The sequence below is a fragment of the Astatotilapia calliptera genome, chromosome 11 (assembly GCF_900246225.1).
Source record: "Astatotilapia calliptera chromosome 11, fAstCal1.2, whole genome shotgun sequence".
Lineage (NCBI taxonomy): Eukaryota > Metazoa > Chordata > Actinopteri > Cichliformes > Cichlidae > Astatotilapia > Astatotilapia calliptera.
In genome coordinates this window covers 8,158,541-8,178,478 of record NC_039312.1, presented here as the reverse complement: position 1 = coordinate 8,178,478, position 19,938 = coordinate 8,158,541, and the positions used below count along the sequence as shown (strand labels likewise).

Here is a 19,938-nt window from a genome sequence, read left to right as displayed (position 1 = left end):
CACTTTAAAATAAGGATACAGTTCAAACTGGGCGCTGGAGATCAGGAAGCTTGGCAGGTCTGACAGATTAACCAGCTGAACCAAATCTAAAACTGGCGCATAGTAATGAAAGACCTGCAAATGAATCAAGAAAAGAAACAGAAAAGACAACATGATTAAAATAGATCATATTTTTCACAGAGTACAGCCTTCAACTCCATTTAAATCAGCGATGTCAAACTCATTTTACACTGTGGGCCACATACAGCCCACTCTGATGTGAAGTGGGCGAGACCAGTGAAATTACACGATAAACATATAGAAAAGCGACTGGTAGATCATTGCGGACACAGAAATGTCTGTCATGTAATTATAAATTTAAAGTATAAAGTTTTCTTTAATTCACAAAAAATGTCCTTGTACTTTGGTGTAATATGACTGGAAATGGGGTGGAGGTCTTTATCAATGGGAAAAGCACCAAAATCTATGAAAATACAGTTAAAAGATCAAAATCTGTCAACTCCTTTAAATTTTCCAACGCTGTCCAGTCGTTGCCAGGCCAATTACGGCACCCGGGCCTTATGTTTGACACCTCTGGTTTAACCCATCACATATCCCTCATATAAAAAAAATAATCCTTAAACAAAATTCCCCAAGATTATCATAAACATTAAAAACAACACTAACACCTGACTACTGCCGTTGTTCTATCAATGCCATATTTTGCTAGAAGTGAGGAGGGGCCTCGATACACCTTTAGGTTTTGTCATGATTTAATGTGCAAAGACTGACATTGAACACAATTCTGACGCAACATCTCTTGTTTATAAACCCTGATTGAATTTCACTGGAATTGGCAGTCTCATAATTTATTGAATGTCAAACTTTTTTAAGTCTAATCTACATGAAGATTTAAATGATCTTGGGTCAAAATTAGAGCTTAAGAAAGCTGGAAACATTTATAAATCCCTTGTTCAGTTCAGTGAAGCCTCTGACTAACGCAGTGACCTGAAGAGAGATTATTAAGACCTCCAATATTCAACTGTCCTCATTATGTTCACTTGAAAGCACACTTTGTAAGAGTTTAAGACTGCACGCTTCAGCAGTCATAATATGACATTGAACATCATTCGTATAAATCTGATTTTGTCTGACTGAGCTCTATTGTTCATTAGACAGCTCTGCTCTGAGCTATAACAGGTTTTCTGTGAAGGCACAGACTCCTTCACTGCCTAACAATGACTAATCGTATATTTAGCAACAATTTAGACAAAACATAGAGATAAAATCGCTGTGACTGAACCCACAACTTTATCAGACATATGGGAAACTGATTCATGCAAATTCTCAGCTAGGTGCTGCTAAATGTAATGATGTAGCTTTTTCCGCTCTTCAGGGAAAACAAGCAGTGCTGTTGAGAAAGGAAGACGCTATCCAACCCACAACTTCTCAACAGCTTCGGAGAAAAACGCCTCATCGGAAGCTTGAGAATATTCAGTCCTTTAAACAAAGACTAGATATGGGCATACCTAGTAGAACCCCCGTGTGTTTGACTTTGTGGTTGGGTGACTGACTTCTAACATTAGATTTTTTTTCCATAAAATATCACTCACCCACTCACTGTATTCACATCAGTAACCACTTTTTTGTATATTCTAACACCCGTGCATAAAGACTGTCAACAAGCAGTTCAAAAGTGGTGGGAGGAGGAAGTATAAGGTTGTTTCCTGACATACGCTGACATGGCATAAACACCTCTTGGATATAAATAAATCTCTCACATGTTCCTGCTGGTTCAATAAGTTCAACAACAAACAAATATATATCAAATCAGTAAAATAAGATGAAGAGGTAACAAAAAGCAAAATGTCTACTGTAAAACTTTAGTACATTAGCCCTCAACAAGTGTTCCTGCTTGTTTGTTACTGGCAAAAACTCAAAGGAGGTCTCCACCACTTACCAACCAACTTCCACTGCAGGATAAGCTGTGTGGGAGCGAACAAAGTCTAAAGGTCTGAATGTTTGAATGCTTTAAAACCCCAAAGACAATGCAATGTGAAGCCCTTTCCCTGTCTTGACAAACAGGGTTGATGCTCTCTTTAAAACGTCACTTAAAGAGATTAAAAGTTGTTATTTTAATATGCTGTAGGGCAGACGGAAATGCCTGAGAAAATTCACTAATAGCATTTTTCCTGATATACAGTACAGCTCTCTGGATGATACACTTACAGAATAGAAATGGTTTTGGTGCATTTACTTCCATGTTGTTTGAAATGAGTGAAATAGATTTGCAATTACTTAGATTATTGGTGCTCTCTACCCAGATGCATCCAGAATATACAGCAGGCAAAAAGTCTACCTTTTAGTCTATGATAACGGTAATATTACATTTTGTTCAACAATATTTTTAAAGTTAATGATAATTGCAAAAATGTTCCACTAAGAGGACTCCCTTTCCATTCAACGACACTTTAAGCGTGTCTTTTTTGACTGTTAATTCAAATGTGTTTTTAATGTTATAGTTTCAGTTACATGAGGGCTGGTATCAAGAAAATGAAAAGTCAATTCTGTGGCCTCTCCCTTCACTGAGTGCTAGTAATTATAATGTCACTTACTCCTGACAGTGAGGAGGTCTAACTAATAGTTTCTGTCTGAACCTAGTTTAGTGTGTGTTTGTCTGAGTACAAGTCGCTGCACAGTCATTTATCCCAGCAGTGTGGAGATGTGATAGTTTTGCTGTCCTCAGAGCTGTTTTTTTTAATTGTGTGCCAAAACAATCACTGCCATCTGCTTCTCTGTATAAAGATCTGATGAAACCCACACACATTCACTCTCATTCTCCATAGACGCATAAATGAGCAGCATGCACAGACAAACTCTCAAACTCTGCTTAAACTGAACAATAAGCGAACACAACAACACACATAGTATCTGGTGCCAAACACAAACTCACATAGCAGACAGTGGTTACAGATATTATACATGTATAACACAGAACATGTATTGTAATATTATAATGTTAAGACTCATTAAAACAAGACTATTTTTCTTTAATGAGTAGATCAGAAAACTTTGAAACTGTCTTTACTGCTAATCCAATGAATGTTAAAGGTACTCCGATTGTGTAAGTATAGACATTATCAGCTAATCGATGAGTTTTCATTATTGCATGTATTAATCTACATAAGAAAACTCACAACAAAGCTTTACAATGTAATATAATACCATCATGTTTAGTACAGAATACACTGTCTGTAAATGTGGTTCTTTAAACTATAGACAACAAGTAGCAGAACACACACTTGGCCAAAGCCACAACCTCAGATTCTAAATGTTAGTGAAAGTTCATCACATTACAGTTCTGCTCTTAGAGATAAATAAAACTCTAAAAGGCACAACTGGTGTTGGTGGCCGATGCACTGGCACAAATCCCCTGTAAATACAAGTTGTATAACACATCATTCCCAGGTCTCAGTAGATCTTAATAGGGTATGAGCCTTAGTGACTTTATTCACCATATCAATTTAAAGGCAAATGGCTGAGTAAGAACCAGGAATAAGAAATAATAAAACCATCATAGATATAAACCACTGAGAATACTGCCACTTTCTGTGATTGCCATTATTATAGTAAGAACTAGAGTTGGACATTCCTTTATGACCAAAGGGTTTTGGGACTAATATTCTCCTCAACTCGATAACATGTTAGCTTTTATCTTATATGCCATGAAAATGACACTGAAAGCTGAGTTCCTAGAGTAATTAACCAGATGAGCTATTAAATATTACATATACATCCAGAAAATCTTTAGACATGTTTTATGTTTTCATCCCACAAGGCCCGGCTGTTTGTAAGTGAAACATCAGAAATGCTTTTATTTCTTCAGTATTCTCTTGTGATGAAGTAGATGACAGTTCTTGGCATACGGGTTCCAGTTCAGATCAGTTTATGTGCAATACTGGACTCCAAAGTACTTTTTTGGTATAAGTAGGAAGCTTCAAACACACCTGTTCTTACCACGAAATCGGGTAGATTAATGTAACTATGATAAATTGTTGTTTTCTAAACTCGTCTGAGAGGTTTAGTAGATTCATCTGTGGTATCAATTTGTTAATCCAAGATAACTCTGTTTTCAAGTTATTGCATTCAAAAGATTTTCGGAAAACTTGTCGGCCAAGATTTTTTGTAGACATACAGTTAGGTCCATATATATTTGGACACTGACAAGTTTTTACCTCTTTATTGAAACCTATTCCATTTATGGACATGGACATAATGCGTAGACTCTCAGTGTTTATTTGAGGGTATCCACATTACAAATGGATGAAGGGATTAGTTCCTTAAGATGTGCCACCCTCTCTTTACAAGAGACCAAATGAAATTGGACAGTTGACTCAAAGGCTATTTCATGGGCAGATGTGGGCAATTCCTTCATTATGTCATTATCAATTAATCAGATAAAATGCCGGGCGTTGATTTGAGGTGTGGTGGAAGGCTTTGCTGTGAACAGACAACATGCAGTAGAAGGAGCAGGTGAAACAAGCCATCCGTAAACTGCACAAACAGAGTGAACAACACTTTCCAGGAGGTAGGCGTGCCCATATCCTAGTCTAGCATAAAGAGAAGACTGCATAAAAGTAAATATAGAGGTTTCATTGCAAGTTGCAAGCCACTCATAAGCCTCAAGAATAGAAACGCTAGATTGGACATTGCTAAAAGAAAAAACATCTAAAAATGCCGTCACAGTTCTGGAAAAAAATTCTTGGACAGACAAAACCAAGATCAACCTCTACCAGAAAATTATAAAATTACAACATTAGAAAAATGTTTTTGATATCCACATATTTATGGACCGAACTGTACCTATGGTATCAATTTGAACCTCCTATGCCGCTTCGTTCTCAAGTTATTGCATTTACAAGATTTTCAGAAAAATTGCTCTTTGACTACGACTTTGTCCTTGAGGTCGGGGTCACTGAGAATCAAACTCATCCGTGATATTTGGCTGATACACAGTATGGCACAGGCTGGCACGAATTTTATTAGCTTCACAAATATGGTCATAACCAAGACTACCTACCTAAATTAAAAAGGTATACTACACTGGATTCCACATTAAATAAACATGTATATATTTATTTGAAAAAAGTTACTCCTATCAACATCCCCTATAATCATCCCTTCTGCTGATATCCTACTCTCTGCCTGCATTTTCCTCTTTTCTTATTATTTTGCAGAGTTTCTGACAAGTCTGCAACCTTTGGCCGGTGAGTGTGCAGCCCCCCAGCTATTTAAAGCAGGATCACAGTGGGTCTTTCCAAGCAGACCAGCAATGTCTAAACCAAATGGCAATCCATTAGATAGTTCTGGAGATTTTTACCATCACAGTGTGCTGCGTGCTGCTAATGAGGCTAAAAAATGCCAAAAGATTCCCAGTTTTATTTTCTATCTATTATATACGACTGTATATGAAAAACAAGTCTAAGCTTTTTGTCATTTGTGATAACAGTGAGCTGGAAGCAGACGTTGTATATAGCCTGCAGTTTATACATGTGGCTTATTAATATTTACTGATAGCATATTAATAAAATTAAGAGTTCTGTAAACACTGCGTTAAATATATTGTCAGAGAACACAAACATGATATTTATGTGAATACCAGTTTAAAGTTTTGGCATGAACTCATATCTGTCATGTACAATCAACAGTTCTGACACACAGACATTAACTGAGGCTAGACTCAGAGTGGATGGAGACATCGAGATGAGCTGACAGCTCAGTAACAGCTTCTCAGTTCCGGAGAGTGAGTGCCGAGTGATATAACTCCATTAAAAATACTCTACAAATTATATATTAAAAAAATCAGACTGCAAAGCAGGAAAAAGATTTCCCATGGAAGAAGCCTTCACCACTGGCCTGCCTCAATGAGATAATAAATCTTTATTTCTGTGTCATTTTCTGGTGGCAAGGTCATACGTACATAAAAGGTTGGCAATAATTTGGCTTATAAAATACATTTGATTTATCTGACTGATGGATCATCTGTCACAGGTTGCACAGTGTGAATAAAGGTCAACCAGGACGTGACACTTCTCATTTGGAAATAGACAGTGGGGGGTTCGTTCTACTGGACGGCTTGAAAGCAAGACTGGCTCTACAGTAATACAAACTGGGCTATTATCTGCTCTGCCAAAACTTTACCCTGAAGTTTGCACAAACACACACAGAGAGTAGTCTTTTCTCAAGCTGCATTACAATTCTCAATATAAGACATTCTCACTGACAAAGTTTGGATCAAGTGCACACCCTACAGCACTCTGGTGGAAGACTGCTGCTGTGAGCAGCTGCTCGCAAGCTGGGCACTAAATCTTTGTTGGAGGACACAACAAGGACTAATTTGACTTTCTGGAAAACAAAGTCAGAGAAAATAGTTAACTGATTACTGAGCTGGCTGTCAAAAACTTGAGCACCAAAGGACAGCCTTGTTTTGATTAACTGTGAAATGCTTCCAAAGTTTGGTTTGAGGTCATCTCAAGTTCAATTCAACAAAAGGTCCAATGAAACTTAGGAGTCAGAGCTCACCTCAGACTGCAGTTTGTGGTCAGTGGTCATGTGTGGAGCTTCCAAAAGACCAGACTCTGATATCTGATGCAGAGAAAAACCATCAAAGCGGAGTTCTGACACACACTGAGGAGAAAAATAATACATGACACAGTCAGTGTATATGCAGTTAGAAACATTTGTACAACCTACAACAGAGAAATGCAAACTGTTTGACATCAGTGCATTTTAACAAATGCTACAGCTTCAGTGTTTGTCTGAATAATATCTCAAAAATAACTCGGCATAGCTGTGCCCTTTGGAGTTACGTGTACACAAACACATATAGAGACATCATAACTGTATCAAATGGGAGTAAAATGGTGTTGGCTGCTCTCAGAGAAGGGTTTATTCTTTTGGGAATTTTCCTTTGTTTGGCTTCTCCAAACCTTGAAGCTTTTACTGAGTGTCTCTAGAACTCACTCGTTCAGAGGGCAGCAACTCAGAAAAGGTCACTTTAGTGAAGGAGACGCTGCGAGCCTGCCTTAGAGCACCATACTTGGAGCACATTGGTTGATAATCTAACATACGGTGTCTATACACTTTACTGTTAGGGTCACAGACTGTACACAAAAGATAGTCAAAGCTTCCCAGTCTTAAAAGTGAGGACAATGCAGGAGTGCCCCAAACCTGCACTCTTTCTAAGTCCTCTGGTTTCAATTTAAAAAATTAAAAAATAAAAATTTGAAAGTCTGGGTGTATAAAAGGTTATGGGACTTCCAGTCCATTACACAGTCCTAGAGATTGTTCTGTGATCGCCTCAGCAAAGTTATTCATTTAATTGTTTATTCCATGACAGTTTGGCCAGTGGCTCCTGGAGGGTGCTGTATGATTCTGGATGAAATCAGTTGGTGCCCCAAAAAAAAATGTCCTTGAGATTGCAAATGTCCTTGGTTTCCCACAGGAAATAGAGAACAGTCACCTCTAAACTGAAAGCTGTGCCTTACCACTACCACCGACAAGTTTCGAAAGGCAGAGTTTCGAATGCAAATGATGAATGACCATGGCAATGGTAGCAATGAAAGCAAACACAAGGAGGTTTTCAGTGCAGAACCTAATACATCTTTACAACTGGTTTTCATCTAGCAACTGTCATCATCCTCCAGCAACCACTCGCACTCATAAACCAGTCAGGTCATTCATATTTTTTCCATAGCAATCGGTGGCTGTCAGGGGGTCGCCAATGGGTCCCTTGGCCCATGTGACTGAAGCCTTGGTAACGTCTTTCTTTTATAAAGTGAACAAGATAATGTTCCCTTTACGAAAGATGACCCCCAGTAGAGTTAACAAGGCTGATAAAGTAGCTTCTTCAGGGCAAGCCTGCGTTGTGCTCCTCAGATTCTCAGATCTGCCTCTTACTTGTCACATGCAGTTTGAAAATACCAAGATGGTGACAGCAAAATCGCTCAGCTCAACTTCACTGAACCATGGTCGATGGCCCAGTGTCCGTGTCCAGCTTTTACATACAGTCTATAGTAGAGGCTCTAGATGAGAGATGTCATTTTATAAAGGTTATATAAACCATTTTCAATTTTGTTTTTTCTGTTTTTAATATTTTCACTTAAAGATTAGAAGCAGAGTTTTCCCAACATTAAGGTCCAAACTGAAAAACATACAGTAATGAAAAAAAATAGAAACTAAAAAAAATACAGTTTAGTTCTTAAAAATATTTCCTATCTCAGAAATATCAGACTTGTGCCTGTCACCAACACTGCACCTTCATTTTATAATATTAAAAAAACAAAACAAAAAATCCCACACATACTAAAACACAAAGACACTACTTTGAGCCGTTTCAAGAAAGACAAGATCTATATTTTCAGCCGATCAGTGTTTAAAATCATAAAATAAGACCTGAAAGTCTCACCCAGATTTCTAAAAAAAAACAAAAACCAAACAAAACAAAAAAAACACCATCAGTACGAGACATGCAAGGAAACCTCACAGTGAAACAGATTGCTGATTCTCCCCAGAGGGCCATGAAAGAACAGCACAAAATTGGCAAATTCGGTCCAGAGAAAAGAAAACTACTGCACCTGCCAGAGTTTTCACTTAAAGACAAAAAAAAACAAGTGTGCCTGAAGTAATCTCCAGAGTAGGAACAGAAAAAAAAAATGCTGTCACATCACCTCAGCCTGGTTACTTTGACGCCAAAACAGTTACTTTGTAGGAAAGCAGGAAATGCATGGAAACAAGCAAATATAAGGACACCTAAACACCACATCCACATGACTGTGAAACCCTCGTTTCAGAATTAGCATCAATGCGATGCTACAATAACCTTCACTCTTTAAAATGCTATTCATGAGATTATTGGCCCAAACTGGAGGAACCTGTTCTATTTCACAAAAGCACTGCAGAGTTGTTCAAATTGATGTTGAAGTTCTTCCCCATCGAATCTCAGTCTGCTTTCTTTCTAATGGCCAGCTAGTCGCTTCTTTATACACTTTATATCACTCAATTTATGCCCTCCATAAACACTTTGCTGATGTGTTTATGGTCTCAGCTGCTACTTTCAAGTCTTTCTGAAACAACATGATGTTCAGTTAAATGACAGGTGCAGTTAAAAAGTCAAAAGGATCATAAAGTAAGGTGTGCATTATGGTGGGCCTACCTCGTGAGTAGCAAGTGGCTACTGTATGAGCATGACAAGGAGAAGGGAAAACTGTCAAGAATATGACAGCCAAAAGAAATTTGACAAACTGCACCATAAAGCTATAATTTATGTTTATTGATTCATTATTTCCAGCAATCTTCTTTAACACTTGGCTTCAATAAGCTTCATGCCCCAGTAAAATAAAAAAAAAATAAAAAAAATAAACTTGATAGGAGGGGGGTTTAATGGGTCAAAGTGGGCCAAGCTGGGCTGAACTGATACCAGCTAGTTCAGCTCTGCCAGGTCAATGCCAGTAGGACGGTGCCTTTTCCCATGACCCTTTAATGACCTCCAGTAATTTTCCAGATTCATTCAGCATGATGTGAGGCAGAGATGTTTTGCATTTGTGCAGAGCAGGGATAGTGGATGTATTGGACAAAGGATGCTGGAGATGGAGCTGTCCAGCAGAAAGAAAAGACGAAGCCCTCAGTGGAGGTTCATGGATGTTGTGAAGGAGGACATGCAGAGGTTTGATGTGACAGAGGAGGATGTGTTCGTAATAAAAAGCCCAGGACAAGCAAGCTGGAAAGTTCAAAAGGACACGGCTTTTTCTCTGGCCCACAACAGTATTTGTCCAGAAATTGCAAACACAGACACACAAAGTCTCACATACACAGTGGTTAAAACAAAAGATGTTCATTCCCTCAACAGCCTGTACCTACCAAACAGCTTTTTTCCCTTCATTGCTCCTTTGAAACCACCAATTACACCCACATTGCTAGGTTTGGAACAATTACATCCAAGCAAGTGTATACAGACACAAGACTTCACAGTCCTCTCTTTGGTAAGCAAAACAGCATCCACAGACACACTTTCCTAGAGGTCTCCGCTTTCCTGTAACTGACAAACAGCTGAGGTTTACAGCATCCACAGAATCTTTATTAAAATCCTCCGTCTCAATAGTAAGTTGGCCCTTTTGGCCCACCACAGTTATAAAGACCTGCTATGCAGCTGCTGCAGTAAAAATTACAAAGTTTTTTGTTTTTTTTTCTTTGGGGAGTTTTTAACCAAAAACTTGTATTACTGGGGAGTTTATGGAATATGTGATGTAAATTAAAGTTAAAATTTTTGCTCATATCCATTTCCGTCTCAAACTTTGACCACCAAGCGAGAATTGTGACCAATTTTTTTGGAGCTGTGTTTTGTTAAATAGCTTCAGCAGTTTCACTTTTCCAAATTCTGACTGTGGTGAGGCAGTGTCCTGCAATTTCAAGAAGTTGATAATAACAGCAATTTGATATTTATTCAGTGATTGAATAGATCTCCGACTCTGTTTCTTCAGTTCTTTTGTTTAAAATATTCAGCTCATTCACACAACTGTCCTGTGCACATCTGAGTACATCACTAGTCTGAAAATGTGCACCATCTCCAGAAGTTACCCCAGCAACCCTTACCTTCTTCTCTCTGATAAGCAGGCTTCCCCTCCATATTTCTTTGGAGTCAATACAGCTGTCCAAGTCAGCCAGCTTGACCAAAGCGGCGCTGATGGAGGACGCCATTTTCTGCCATCTGAATGAAGAAAACAAGAATCGCTTGATGAGCCCGAGTAACTTTTATTCTCTGTTAGACAGCAATATTCAAGCCCATGTGTCAGGTTTTCTTATTGCCTACAACAGTTCTGCAAATGTTAATCGTACATTCACGTTATACCAATAAGCCTGTCACATTTAAGATGTCTAGTTCTTATCAGGTAGGTGGTGTTTTGATGCCTGATGTTGTGGGGTGAAAAAGGTCATTCTGGCATCTCCTGAGATTATCTGTCTTCATGTTGCCAAAGTTAATTTGTTGTTTTTATCATTACGAGTGCTTCTGCAGAAATGTTCATCCATGTGTATCCATCCATTACTTCAAGTCAGCACCTTCTCTTATTTATCCATCTAACTCCCCCTAGTGGTGAGCTAGGAGGATTTCATTAATAATGGGTTTGTGTACATTCCCAGTCATCCAAGTCATGGTTGTCTAAAGAGCTTAAAAATGAAGGGAAAAAATGGACTTCTTTAAGTCACTGGAAACCCTCTCATGCATACTCATCGACTCCCATCACCCACTGAAACACAAACTTGGGTTGAACAGGACCCTACACCACACCCTACCAACGTTCCCTCTAAGGCACAGATGGAAAGAGAAGGAAGACACACGTAAATAAAGCTCTTAAAACATGTGGTTGTCCCAACTGGGCCTTCATCAAATTACCAAAGATACACAGGAAAGAAGATCAGACATCAACTAGGGAGAAAGGCGATGACTGATGGAACAACATTGTCATCCCTTATGTACCAAGTTTATTAGAGGAAACAGGAGAATGTTCTCCAACCCCAGCATCTCAGTGCACTTCAGTCCCAGCCACACTTAGACAAAACCTGGTTCATCCCAAGGAAAAAACTCAGACACTGAGTGTCTGAGTGCACGCTGTGCTGTGCAATGAGGAGCACTCAGACCTCTACATTAGAAAACCAAAACAGCCACTCCACAAACACATGGCACAACACAGGAGAGTCACCTCGACGGTACAGCTGCAGCTAAAAGATGAATGTCACTCTTTGAATGATGCCAATGTTCACATACTGGACCGGGAAGACCAATGGTTTTGGAGGAGTGAAAGAGGCCATCAGCTGTCTGCCACCTACAATCCACTCACACCTCACTTTAGGTGACCTCAACAAGTCACATGATAAGATGGGCCATGTACTCACACTGATTTCACCTTTAACCCCAAGTAATGATAATGACCTACACCTTTTGTCACACCTTGGCTCGTGGAATGACACACATAATCAACAGTGGTCCCAACGACCTCCTTCTAAGGGGAAAGCCCATACTAGGGATTAAGGCTACGTCCACACTAATGTGTTTTTGTTTGAAAACGCATCGTTTTCTCTCCGTTTTGGCCTCCCGTCCACACTGAGACGGCGAATTTCTTCCCCGAAGGAAAACGCTCTCAAAAACAAATACATTTGAAGATGGTGCTTTCGCGTTGCAGTGTGGACAGCGAAAACGGAGACTTTCGAAAACGATGACACATTTTAGTCAGTCATGTGACAAATTAAACTAAGATAGTGGAGGGCATTATACAGCAGTTGTTTTGTTTGCTCTCAATTTTGACAGCCCTATTAAAGATTAATATCAGTTTGTACATGCTTTCTTCAAATTCTTTAATTCTCACTTGCTTTTGCAACTTTGTACTTTTGTGTTACTCGCAGCAACAACTCCACCTCATTGTTAGTCCATTTAAAAAACTCGGTGCTTTTCCTCGACATTTTGCCGACACGTTTCAACGAGCCGGAAAGTAAATAAACGGCAGACAGAAATTGGGCAGGCCGAATCATCTTGCGTTTCACGCATGCGCAGTACTGGAACGTAAGCGTTTTCGGCCGTTTCAATGTGGACCCACAACTCTGTGAAAACGACTGAAAACGCTAGTGTGGACACGGAGCGTTTTCAGACAAAAACGCCGTTTTCAAATCTATCCAGTCTAGTGTGGCTGTAGCCTAAATCCCTGGGACTCTCCACCTTTTGTTTTTAGAACTGAAGAAGCCTCTTGGATGAGAGGTGAAACTTTTCTTTTTTTCAAGCTCTTAAGTTCACAAATAGCACTATTTGAAAAGTTTCCTACAGTAAAAACAAGGCTCCTTTCAAAGTTACAAAATAAAATCTAAGAATTAAAGGACATTCCAAAAAAGCCCATTTTTCATAGGTTGCATTGCTGTTAAAGAGTTTAAGTGAAGGCCTATTTGGCATTCTTCAGTAAGAGGGAATGTGCAGGGCTGGGTATCGTCACTGATTTCTAGAATCGATTCGATTCCGATTCACAAGGTCCCGAAAGGATTCGATTCAATTCGATTTGTATCTGGGAAATTTTGCCTCAGACAGTCAGAAATATTATAATTCAGATCAGTACATTTACATATTTTTGTATCTATAAAAAGGAAGCTGACACTCGCAAGACTTTATCAAAGGTGTGAGCATCACAGAAGATGCCTTTGTGTGTAGGAGCTGAAGATAAAACACAGAAAAACATGAAGGTGATTTTCCTGGCCTGGGATTTTATAAAAATATTCTGCAGTAGATCAAAAACGAAAGAAAACCATTAATCAACATATGAACATTGCCTCTGAAGTTACAGCGGTTTGATTAGAGACACGGCTAAGCGTTTTGCATTTTGCATAATATTGTTTGGAGAGAGATCAAACTAACAGCTTTAGAAAAGGGCGTAAACACAAAGCGCGGACCTGCCGAAACATCAGAATCAGCGAGCTGTTGGCTTTCAGCCCCGACCGGGTGAGAAAGACGACATCTCACTGATTCTGATCCGTCAGCGGCTCCGCGCTTTATGTTTACATTTATGTGCAGAATCCGTGTACCTGCTCTCATTCATTGTTTTAGCTGTTTGGTGGTTGTTGAAATTTTGTGAGGTTTAATCGATAAATCGATTATCAAAACCCACCCCTAATAGAGTGTAATGCATGGGTATTTTTCATCTTCTCACCCAGGTGTGTGCTGTGTGATGACACTGATCTTTGCAGCATGCCAGGAGGACATGTGTTTGACGGCTCCCAGCAGAGGCAGGAGGTCTTTAACAGGAGGGGACTGCTCAGCAGAGCCCAGCACCAGAACATCCAGCAAGGCTTTACCTGATTGAAAAACATAGGAAACAAAAGGACACAGTGTTTCCTTCTTTTATTTATTAATTTTTTCTTTCCATCCATCCATCTCTTGGTAGGACGTATCAAGGCAAGTCGTGAGCTTTTAAAAAGTAGGCAGAATCGCTTGTTATCAAAACCAAATTACAAGAATTGTAGTGACTCTGGCTCCTCAGGGTAACTAAAGTTAGAGGGTAACTGTTTCTGAACTCCTGCGGAGACTGTGTGCCAAAAAACCTTCTCTTAAAAAAAACAAACAAAAAAGAAAACACTTCACGAGGGAGATTTGCAAAGAAGTCAGAGCATTGGTGAACACAGATTTATGCAGTACAGCAGGCAACCTTTTCCACAAGGTTGCAGCAGGCAGATTTTCAGAATCTAACTGCTTAAAATTCGACAGCACTCTTTTAAGAAGAAGTTTTAATTCCTTGATTTGGCTAAGACACAATCGCCCCATGAGAAATTATTTTGTGTAGCAAACTTCTTGTTCTTTTTTCCCATCAGTAAAACAAGCCAATCTTCATTTTTTTTTCTTAATGCAGAATGGAAGAAACTGAAGTGGCGAACTGCGCCCTAAAGGTAATCATCGAAGTCACCTGAGAGGTGCTGTGTGGAAGCATTGTGGATTAAAAATCCTCAAACTAGATTTTTTTTTTTTTTTTTTTTAGTAAAAGCCTTATAAGATCCAAGTTAACAGCTTCAAAACTGCGAGCAAATTATATAAAAATTATAAGGCGGAAGATATATAAGTATAGAAAGTAACCAATGTTAACTGGATAACAGTACCTGGAGGTGGAAGCTTGTCTGACAGCACATGCAGTCCCTCTGCAGCCTCCTCCATCAGCCTGTTAAAAGTTGAGAACAGATGAGCTGACATGTCACTGTCACGCAGATTCTTGAATGGATAGATGGAGCAAATCCCTGTTACGGACAATAACTGCAGACATTATCATTATTATCATCTCACTCTGTCAGTGTCAGCTCATCAGCCTTTTGGTCCGGTGCCTCCTGGTTCTTCAGAGAACCCAAACAAGCTTCCAAAGAAGTGGGTTTCTCCTCCTCACCGTCACATCTGTGAAGGCTCAACTCTTCCCATTTAGAGGTGCAAAACTGCCAAACAAGAGACAATTACTAAACTAAATACAGAATTCTTTATTCACAACTTAACAGTTTGAAAGGTAAAATTCTGCATTGTTTCCTTGTCAAATGTGTGTCAATGTGGTTAAGTATGAAGCATAAAGTGCTTTTGCAGTTTTAATAAAGGCATTCTGTACCAATTCCTAACTTGCCATTGCAAAGATGAATAAAACTGTTGTAAAGCTGATATTGTATTTAATAAGTAAGAAGTAAGAAAGGAAATGACACAATAGCTACGTTGGTGCAGACTTTGACAACTTGTGACAATTTAAAGCATCACACATAAAAAAGCTGTATATACAGGCACCATATCTATGCTCTTGAATCTTCCAAGTGTCTCACCTGTGCACCTCCGTGACAAGCCTGAACAGCAACGTACCACCTCCGAGCTGACGGGCTGCCACTGAGAGAACAAGCTGGGAAAACATGCAGTGAGAAAGATGTAAGGAAGGGAAATAACTTGGTCTGTCTTAACACTGATACAACACTAAAGTATATACAGCTGTAAAACACTAAGTACAACGCACGATTCAATAACTTGTAGAACCACTTTTAATAGCAATAACTTCATCTTTTCTCACATGGTTGTTGAGAAATTTTGTACCACTCTTATTTACAATGTTGCTTCAGTTCACTGATTTTTCATGCACAGCTCTCTTAAGTTTTTGCCACAGGATTTCTGCCAGGCTGAGGTCTGAACTTTGATTGGGCCACTGCAACATCTTGATTCTTTTCTTTTTCAACCATTCTGAGGAAGCAGATTTGATGCTGTGCCTGGGATCATTGTCCTGTTGCATTAGCCAATTTGAGCCAAACTTCAGCTGTCAGATAGATGGATTCACATTTGACTCTAGAATACTTTGCTATACAGAAGCTCTGACAATGCAACAGTGTCTTACAAAAACTGTTTGCTTTGTATATGTTTTATTTTGCAAACTACTACTTCTTATCTTATTTTTGCCTCATGTATTCGTAAATAGGTTTAAACGGTGTTCCTTTATGACTGATTTGATGACCAATTTAGCATCTGGCCAAGAAATGACCACTGAAAATTGAACATTTACAGTGATGCTGATTAGTGATTAATGTGCAGTATCTAGAACCAATAGATAGAGCAACTATCTAAGTTATCTATCTGTTACTGTACCTGGAAACACAGAAACCTTCTCTGACTCCTGAGTGGAGATGTCCACGAGTCTGCCATATATCTGCTTTAGTGGCTCCAAACCTGCGATCAGTGAAAACTGAGCTGTCAGGATTCATTACAAGCAGATTTCTGATTTATTTAAGACTGAAAAGAACAACAAGTAGCAAATTTGTTAAAAGCTGCTAGCATAGTTCACTCTTCAAATTCTTTGACCGGATAACCATCGTGATTACAAACAAAATGTGAAACACAAACGTATACGAACAAAGGTTAACAAAGTCAGGACGATATTAAGAGCTCAGCCAGACGAAGTTTACAGTTACAAAGCTAACACGGGCTAAGTCTGCACACTTTTAAGGTACTGGCAGAGGAAGTATTACATGTTTCCAAGTTAAATGAAAACTTACATTTAAAACCATCCGGCGACTCGTCATCAGTTCGGCAAAAAGATATAACTAAAACATACCGGTCCATCTCCAGTAAATATTAGTAAATATTAGTAAATATAGGATTGCTGTTTGTTTATTGGGCTCTTTCGGTTAATAGAAAAACACTCGCGTCAAATTTCCCACCAGTTCATCTTCTTCTGCGCAAACTAACATGCACTGTTAGCACTCAAAAGGCTCTTCACCGCCATCTATTGGACTGAGACGGAACTACATCATTTGTATTAGAGCCGTTCTAGGTAAATTAATAATATTTAATGCGGTTCAGCGACAAATAAACAGAGGTGGGACCAAGTCATTGTTTTGCAAGTCTCAAGTAAGTCTCAAGTCTTTATCCTCAAGTCTCAAGTCAAGTCTCAAGTAATGTCAGGCAAGTCAGAGTCGAGTCTCAAGTCACTGGTGTAAAAGTCCGAGTCAAGTCACAAGTCTGAAACTTTGAATTTCAAGTCCTTTCGAGTCTTTAAAAAAAAAAAAAGAAAAAAGTATGTTGCAGTTATGCTAAATGTAAATATTAGACCATGTAATTTTTAAATCTGTGTTTTTCTCAACACATGACAAAATAGTGAACTTAGAAAATATACACAAATTGTGAAATTGCACCTCTTTAAAATGCAGCTCAATTAAACCTAGCTCCAAGGATAATTTTCACCGACAGTTCTGAGATAAGCTGCATGTTATTCTTGGATGCGGTTGTAGGACCGGTGTTGTGCCAAAAAGTGATTGTCTGCCAAAAACTGATTTCCGGTATTTGCCAAAAAGCGATTGCTCATATTTAAAGTGCTATAAGTAACTTGTTGGGCTATAATATGTTAAACATATGTCAAATGCATCCCTTATGGATGACATAAAGTCATCTTGAGCCACAAACAACATTCGTGTAGCAAGATACAAGCCGCAATCAGTTTTTGGCAGCGACTTTTATATAACCTTTATTTATGCAGTAAAAAAAAATCTCATTAACATTAAAAATGTATTTTGTAAGAGTAAGTTGCCCAACAGGACAGCAGAAATGGCAGCAAATATTACAATAGTTCTGTAAAAATATTTTAAGTGGGGATAAAGGACCAGATATGGTTATAATGTTGTAAAGATGTAAAGTTGTAAAGATACTTAAAAAACAGATAATTTTTTAATTCTTTATGTAACCCCTTTGTATCCCCTGTTCACCGAAGTCTATTTACGAACATACGTAAAGATATTACACATAAAAAATACACAGAAACACTGGAAATCAGTTTTTGGCAGACAATCACTTTTTGGCACAACACCAGCTTTAAAATCGCATGACAAAAATATCATATACATTAAAAAAAACTGCATCACCAACGTAGCCTGGACAACATTTGCTAGTTAGATGAAGTCAGCTATCTCATCGTAGCATATTTATATGCATATTTATAATTATACGGTTCTTGGAGTGAGTGCATACACTCGTGAAGTTTAGTAACTTCCGGTGTTCCAGATCAACTGGCGTTTAGATCAACTGGCGTTGGTCGAACAGATGTGTGGCAGTCTTGCGTTTCAGGAGCTCCTACCGACAAACCAGCAAAAAAAAACGCCAAATGTGTCATCTGTGACACTTGTGAGGTTATCTCAAACACACTCCGTCAGTCTTGATGCTGTTGAACAACAAAATGTTTAAAAATGTGGCGAGTTTACCTGGTGATATCCTCATGCGCGACGCGATCGCGAAAACAGCAAACAAGTAACACCACGCCGTTGTTGTTCACAGGACAGCAAGAGTAAACGATCGGGAGACCCTTGTCGTCGTTATCGTTCCACTCGCACGGTTTGTTTCACCGAATTCAGCGTTTTTGCTCCACAACTAAAGCGAGCAGTTTACTTTGTGCACTAACATGGACTCGAGTCAACCAGCGCCACCTCTGGCCAAGTGCCACAGCCTACAGCCAGATCAACTTGTGACACACATCTGCACCACGTTTGAATTCGTGTCATGCACATTTGTACCTTTCAATTGTGTGTTTGTGCGTCATGCAAACAAACCTTTGAAATGAATGAAATGATATCATGTATTTAATATCAGCCTACATTTGTACAAAATGCCAAATGACATACACATAAGAATCACCATCCTGATATCAATACTTTTGCCCATACGAAAAATGTCGTGAACACACTAATATTTCACCAGTGTTGTAACATCACATGTCGTTAGCGTAGTCTGTCTGTGTCTTCCCTCTGCAAACAAACATGTTAGAGTTGGTTGTGATATACAGTCTGCATAAGTGTGGTCAATCTAATAAACATTTGTAAGGAGATGGCAGTTACTGTGAATGTACAGCAGGTGATTAGTAATAAACAGCCAGACAATGACTCTGACAATCTCATTCAATCTTGCAGACTGAATGCACCTTCTGTGGAAAGTGGTACCACACAGTGTGTGTGGACTTCCCCTGTGCAGAAGGCGACTACAAATGTTGTGGGTGCTAAATAAACAGAAAAAAGTGATCCCTGTTGTCTTTGCTTACTGATTGTTTTCAGTGTTGACAATCCACATTGCTGGCATTGCATCTTTCAACATGTTTGTGGGCAGATTTGGATGTACCAGGGGTAAGTGCAGCCACTCAGCCTCTACTCACTGTGATCATAGCAGCAGGTGCAGATGTGTCACAAGTTAATCTAGTAGTGGGCTATGGTCATGTGTTAGTGGTGGGAACAGTCATATCCACTCACTCTCACTGGCTGTTTATTACTAATCACTGTGTAACTGCTGTGGATTCACAGTAACTGCCGTCTCCTTACAAATCTTCATTAGATTAACCACACTTATACAGACTGTATATAACTCCAGCCATGTTGATGAATTGCCTATATTGGCTGGAAATATTCATTTTCAGGGAAAAGACACAGACAGACTATGCTAGCGACATGTGATGTTACAACACTAATGAAATATTGATGTGTCATATTTGTCCAAGGCGTATTTCATTGTTATGGAAAAAGAGAATATTAAAATCATGATGACCAATTGGAGTGGTGATGTCTATGACTTTGTGTATATAATTTGGAATTTTGTACAAATGTAGGCCAATAAGGAATATATGATATCATTTCATTCTTTTCAAAGGTTTATTTGCATGACGCACAAACACACAATTGAAAGGTACAAATGTGCATGACACGAATTCAAACGTGGTGCAGATGTGTGTCACAGGTTGATCTGGCTGTAGGCTGTGGCACTTGGCCAGAGGTGGCGCTGGTTGACTCGAGTCCATGTTAGTGCACAGAGCAAACTGCTCGCTTTAGTTGTGAAGCAAAAACGCTGAATTCGGTGAAATAAACCGTGCGAGTGGAACGATAACGACGACAAGG

The 19,938-nt window shown here is 39.0% G+C and overlaps 1 protein-coding gene across 2 annotated transcripts in view; it reads right to left on the bottom strand.

Annotated features, from left to right (window-relative positions):
• The window catches only part of mtbp (MDM2 binding protein), a 40,503-nt gene extending 23,689 nt beyond the window's left edge, over window positions 1-16,814 (bottom strand). Inside the window, exons 1-9 of one of the 2 annotated variants that reach the window (XM_026184846.1) lie at window positions 16,567-16,814; window positions 16,160-16,240; window positions 15,355-15,428; window positions 14,843-14,985; window positions 14,662-14,720; window positions 13,722-13,866; window positions 10,630-10,744; window positions 6,562-6,666; window positions 20-114 (exon numbers count right to left, since the gene is read on the bottom strand). In XM_026184846.1, the coding sequence (XP_026040631.1) occupies window positions 20-114; window positions 6,562-6,666; window positions 10,630-10,744; window positions 13,722-13,866; window positions 14,662-14,720; window positions 14,843-14,985; window positions 15,355-15,428; window positions 16,160-16,240; window positions 16,567-16,633 (884 nt within the window). In that variant the 5' untranslated portion in view covers window positions 16,634-16,814. The remainder of the gene's footprint in view (window positions 1-19; window positions 115-6,561; window positions 6,667-10,629; window positions 10,745-13,721; window positions 13,867-14,661; window positions 14,721-14,842; window positions 14,986-15,354; window positions 15,429-16,159; window positions 16,241-16,566) is intronic. The other variant, XM_026184845.1, reaches the window with a different exon arrangement.
• Between the last annotated feature and the right edge of the window lie 3,124 nt (window positions 16,815-19,938).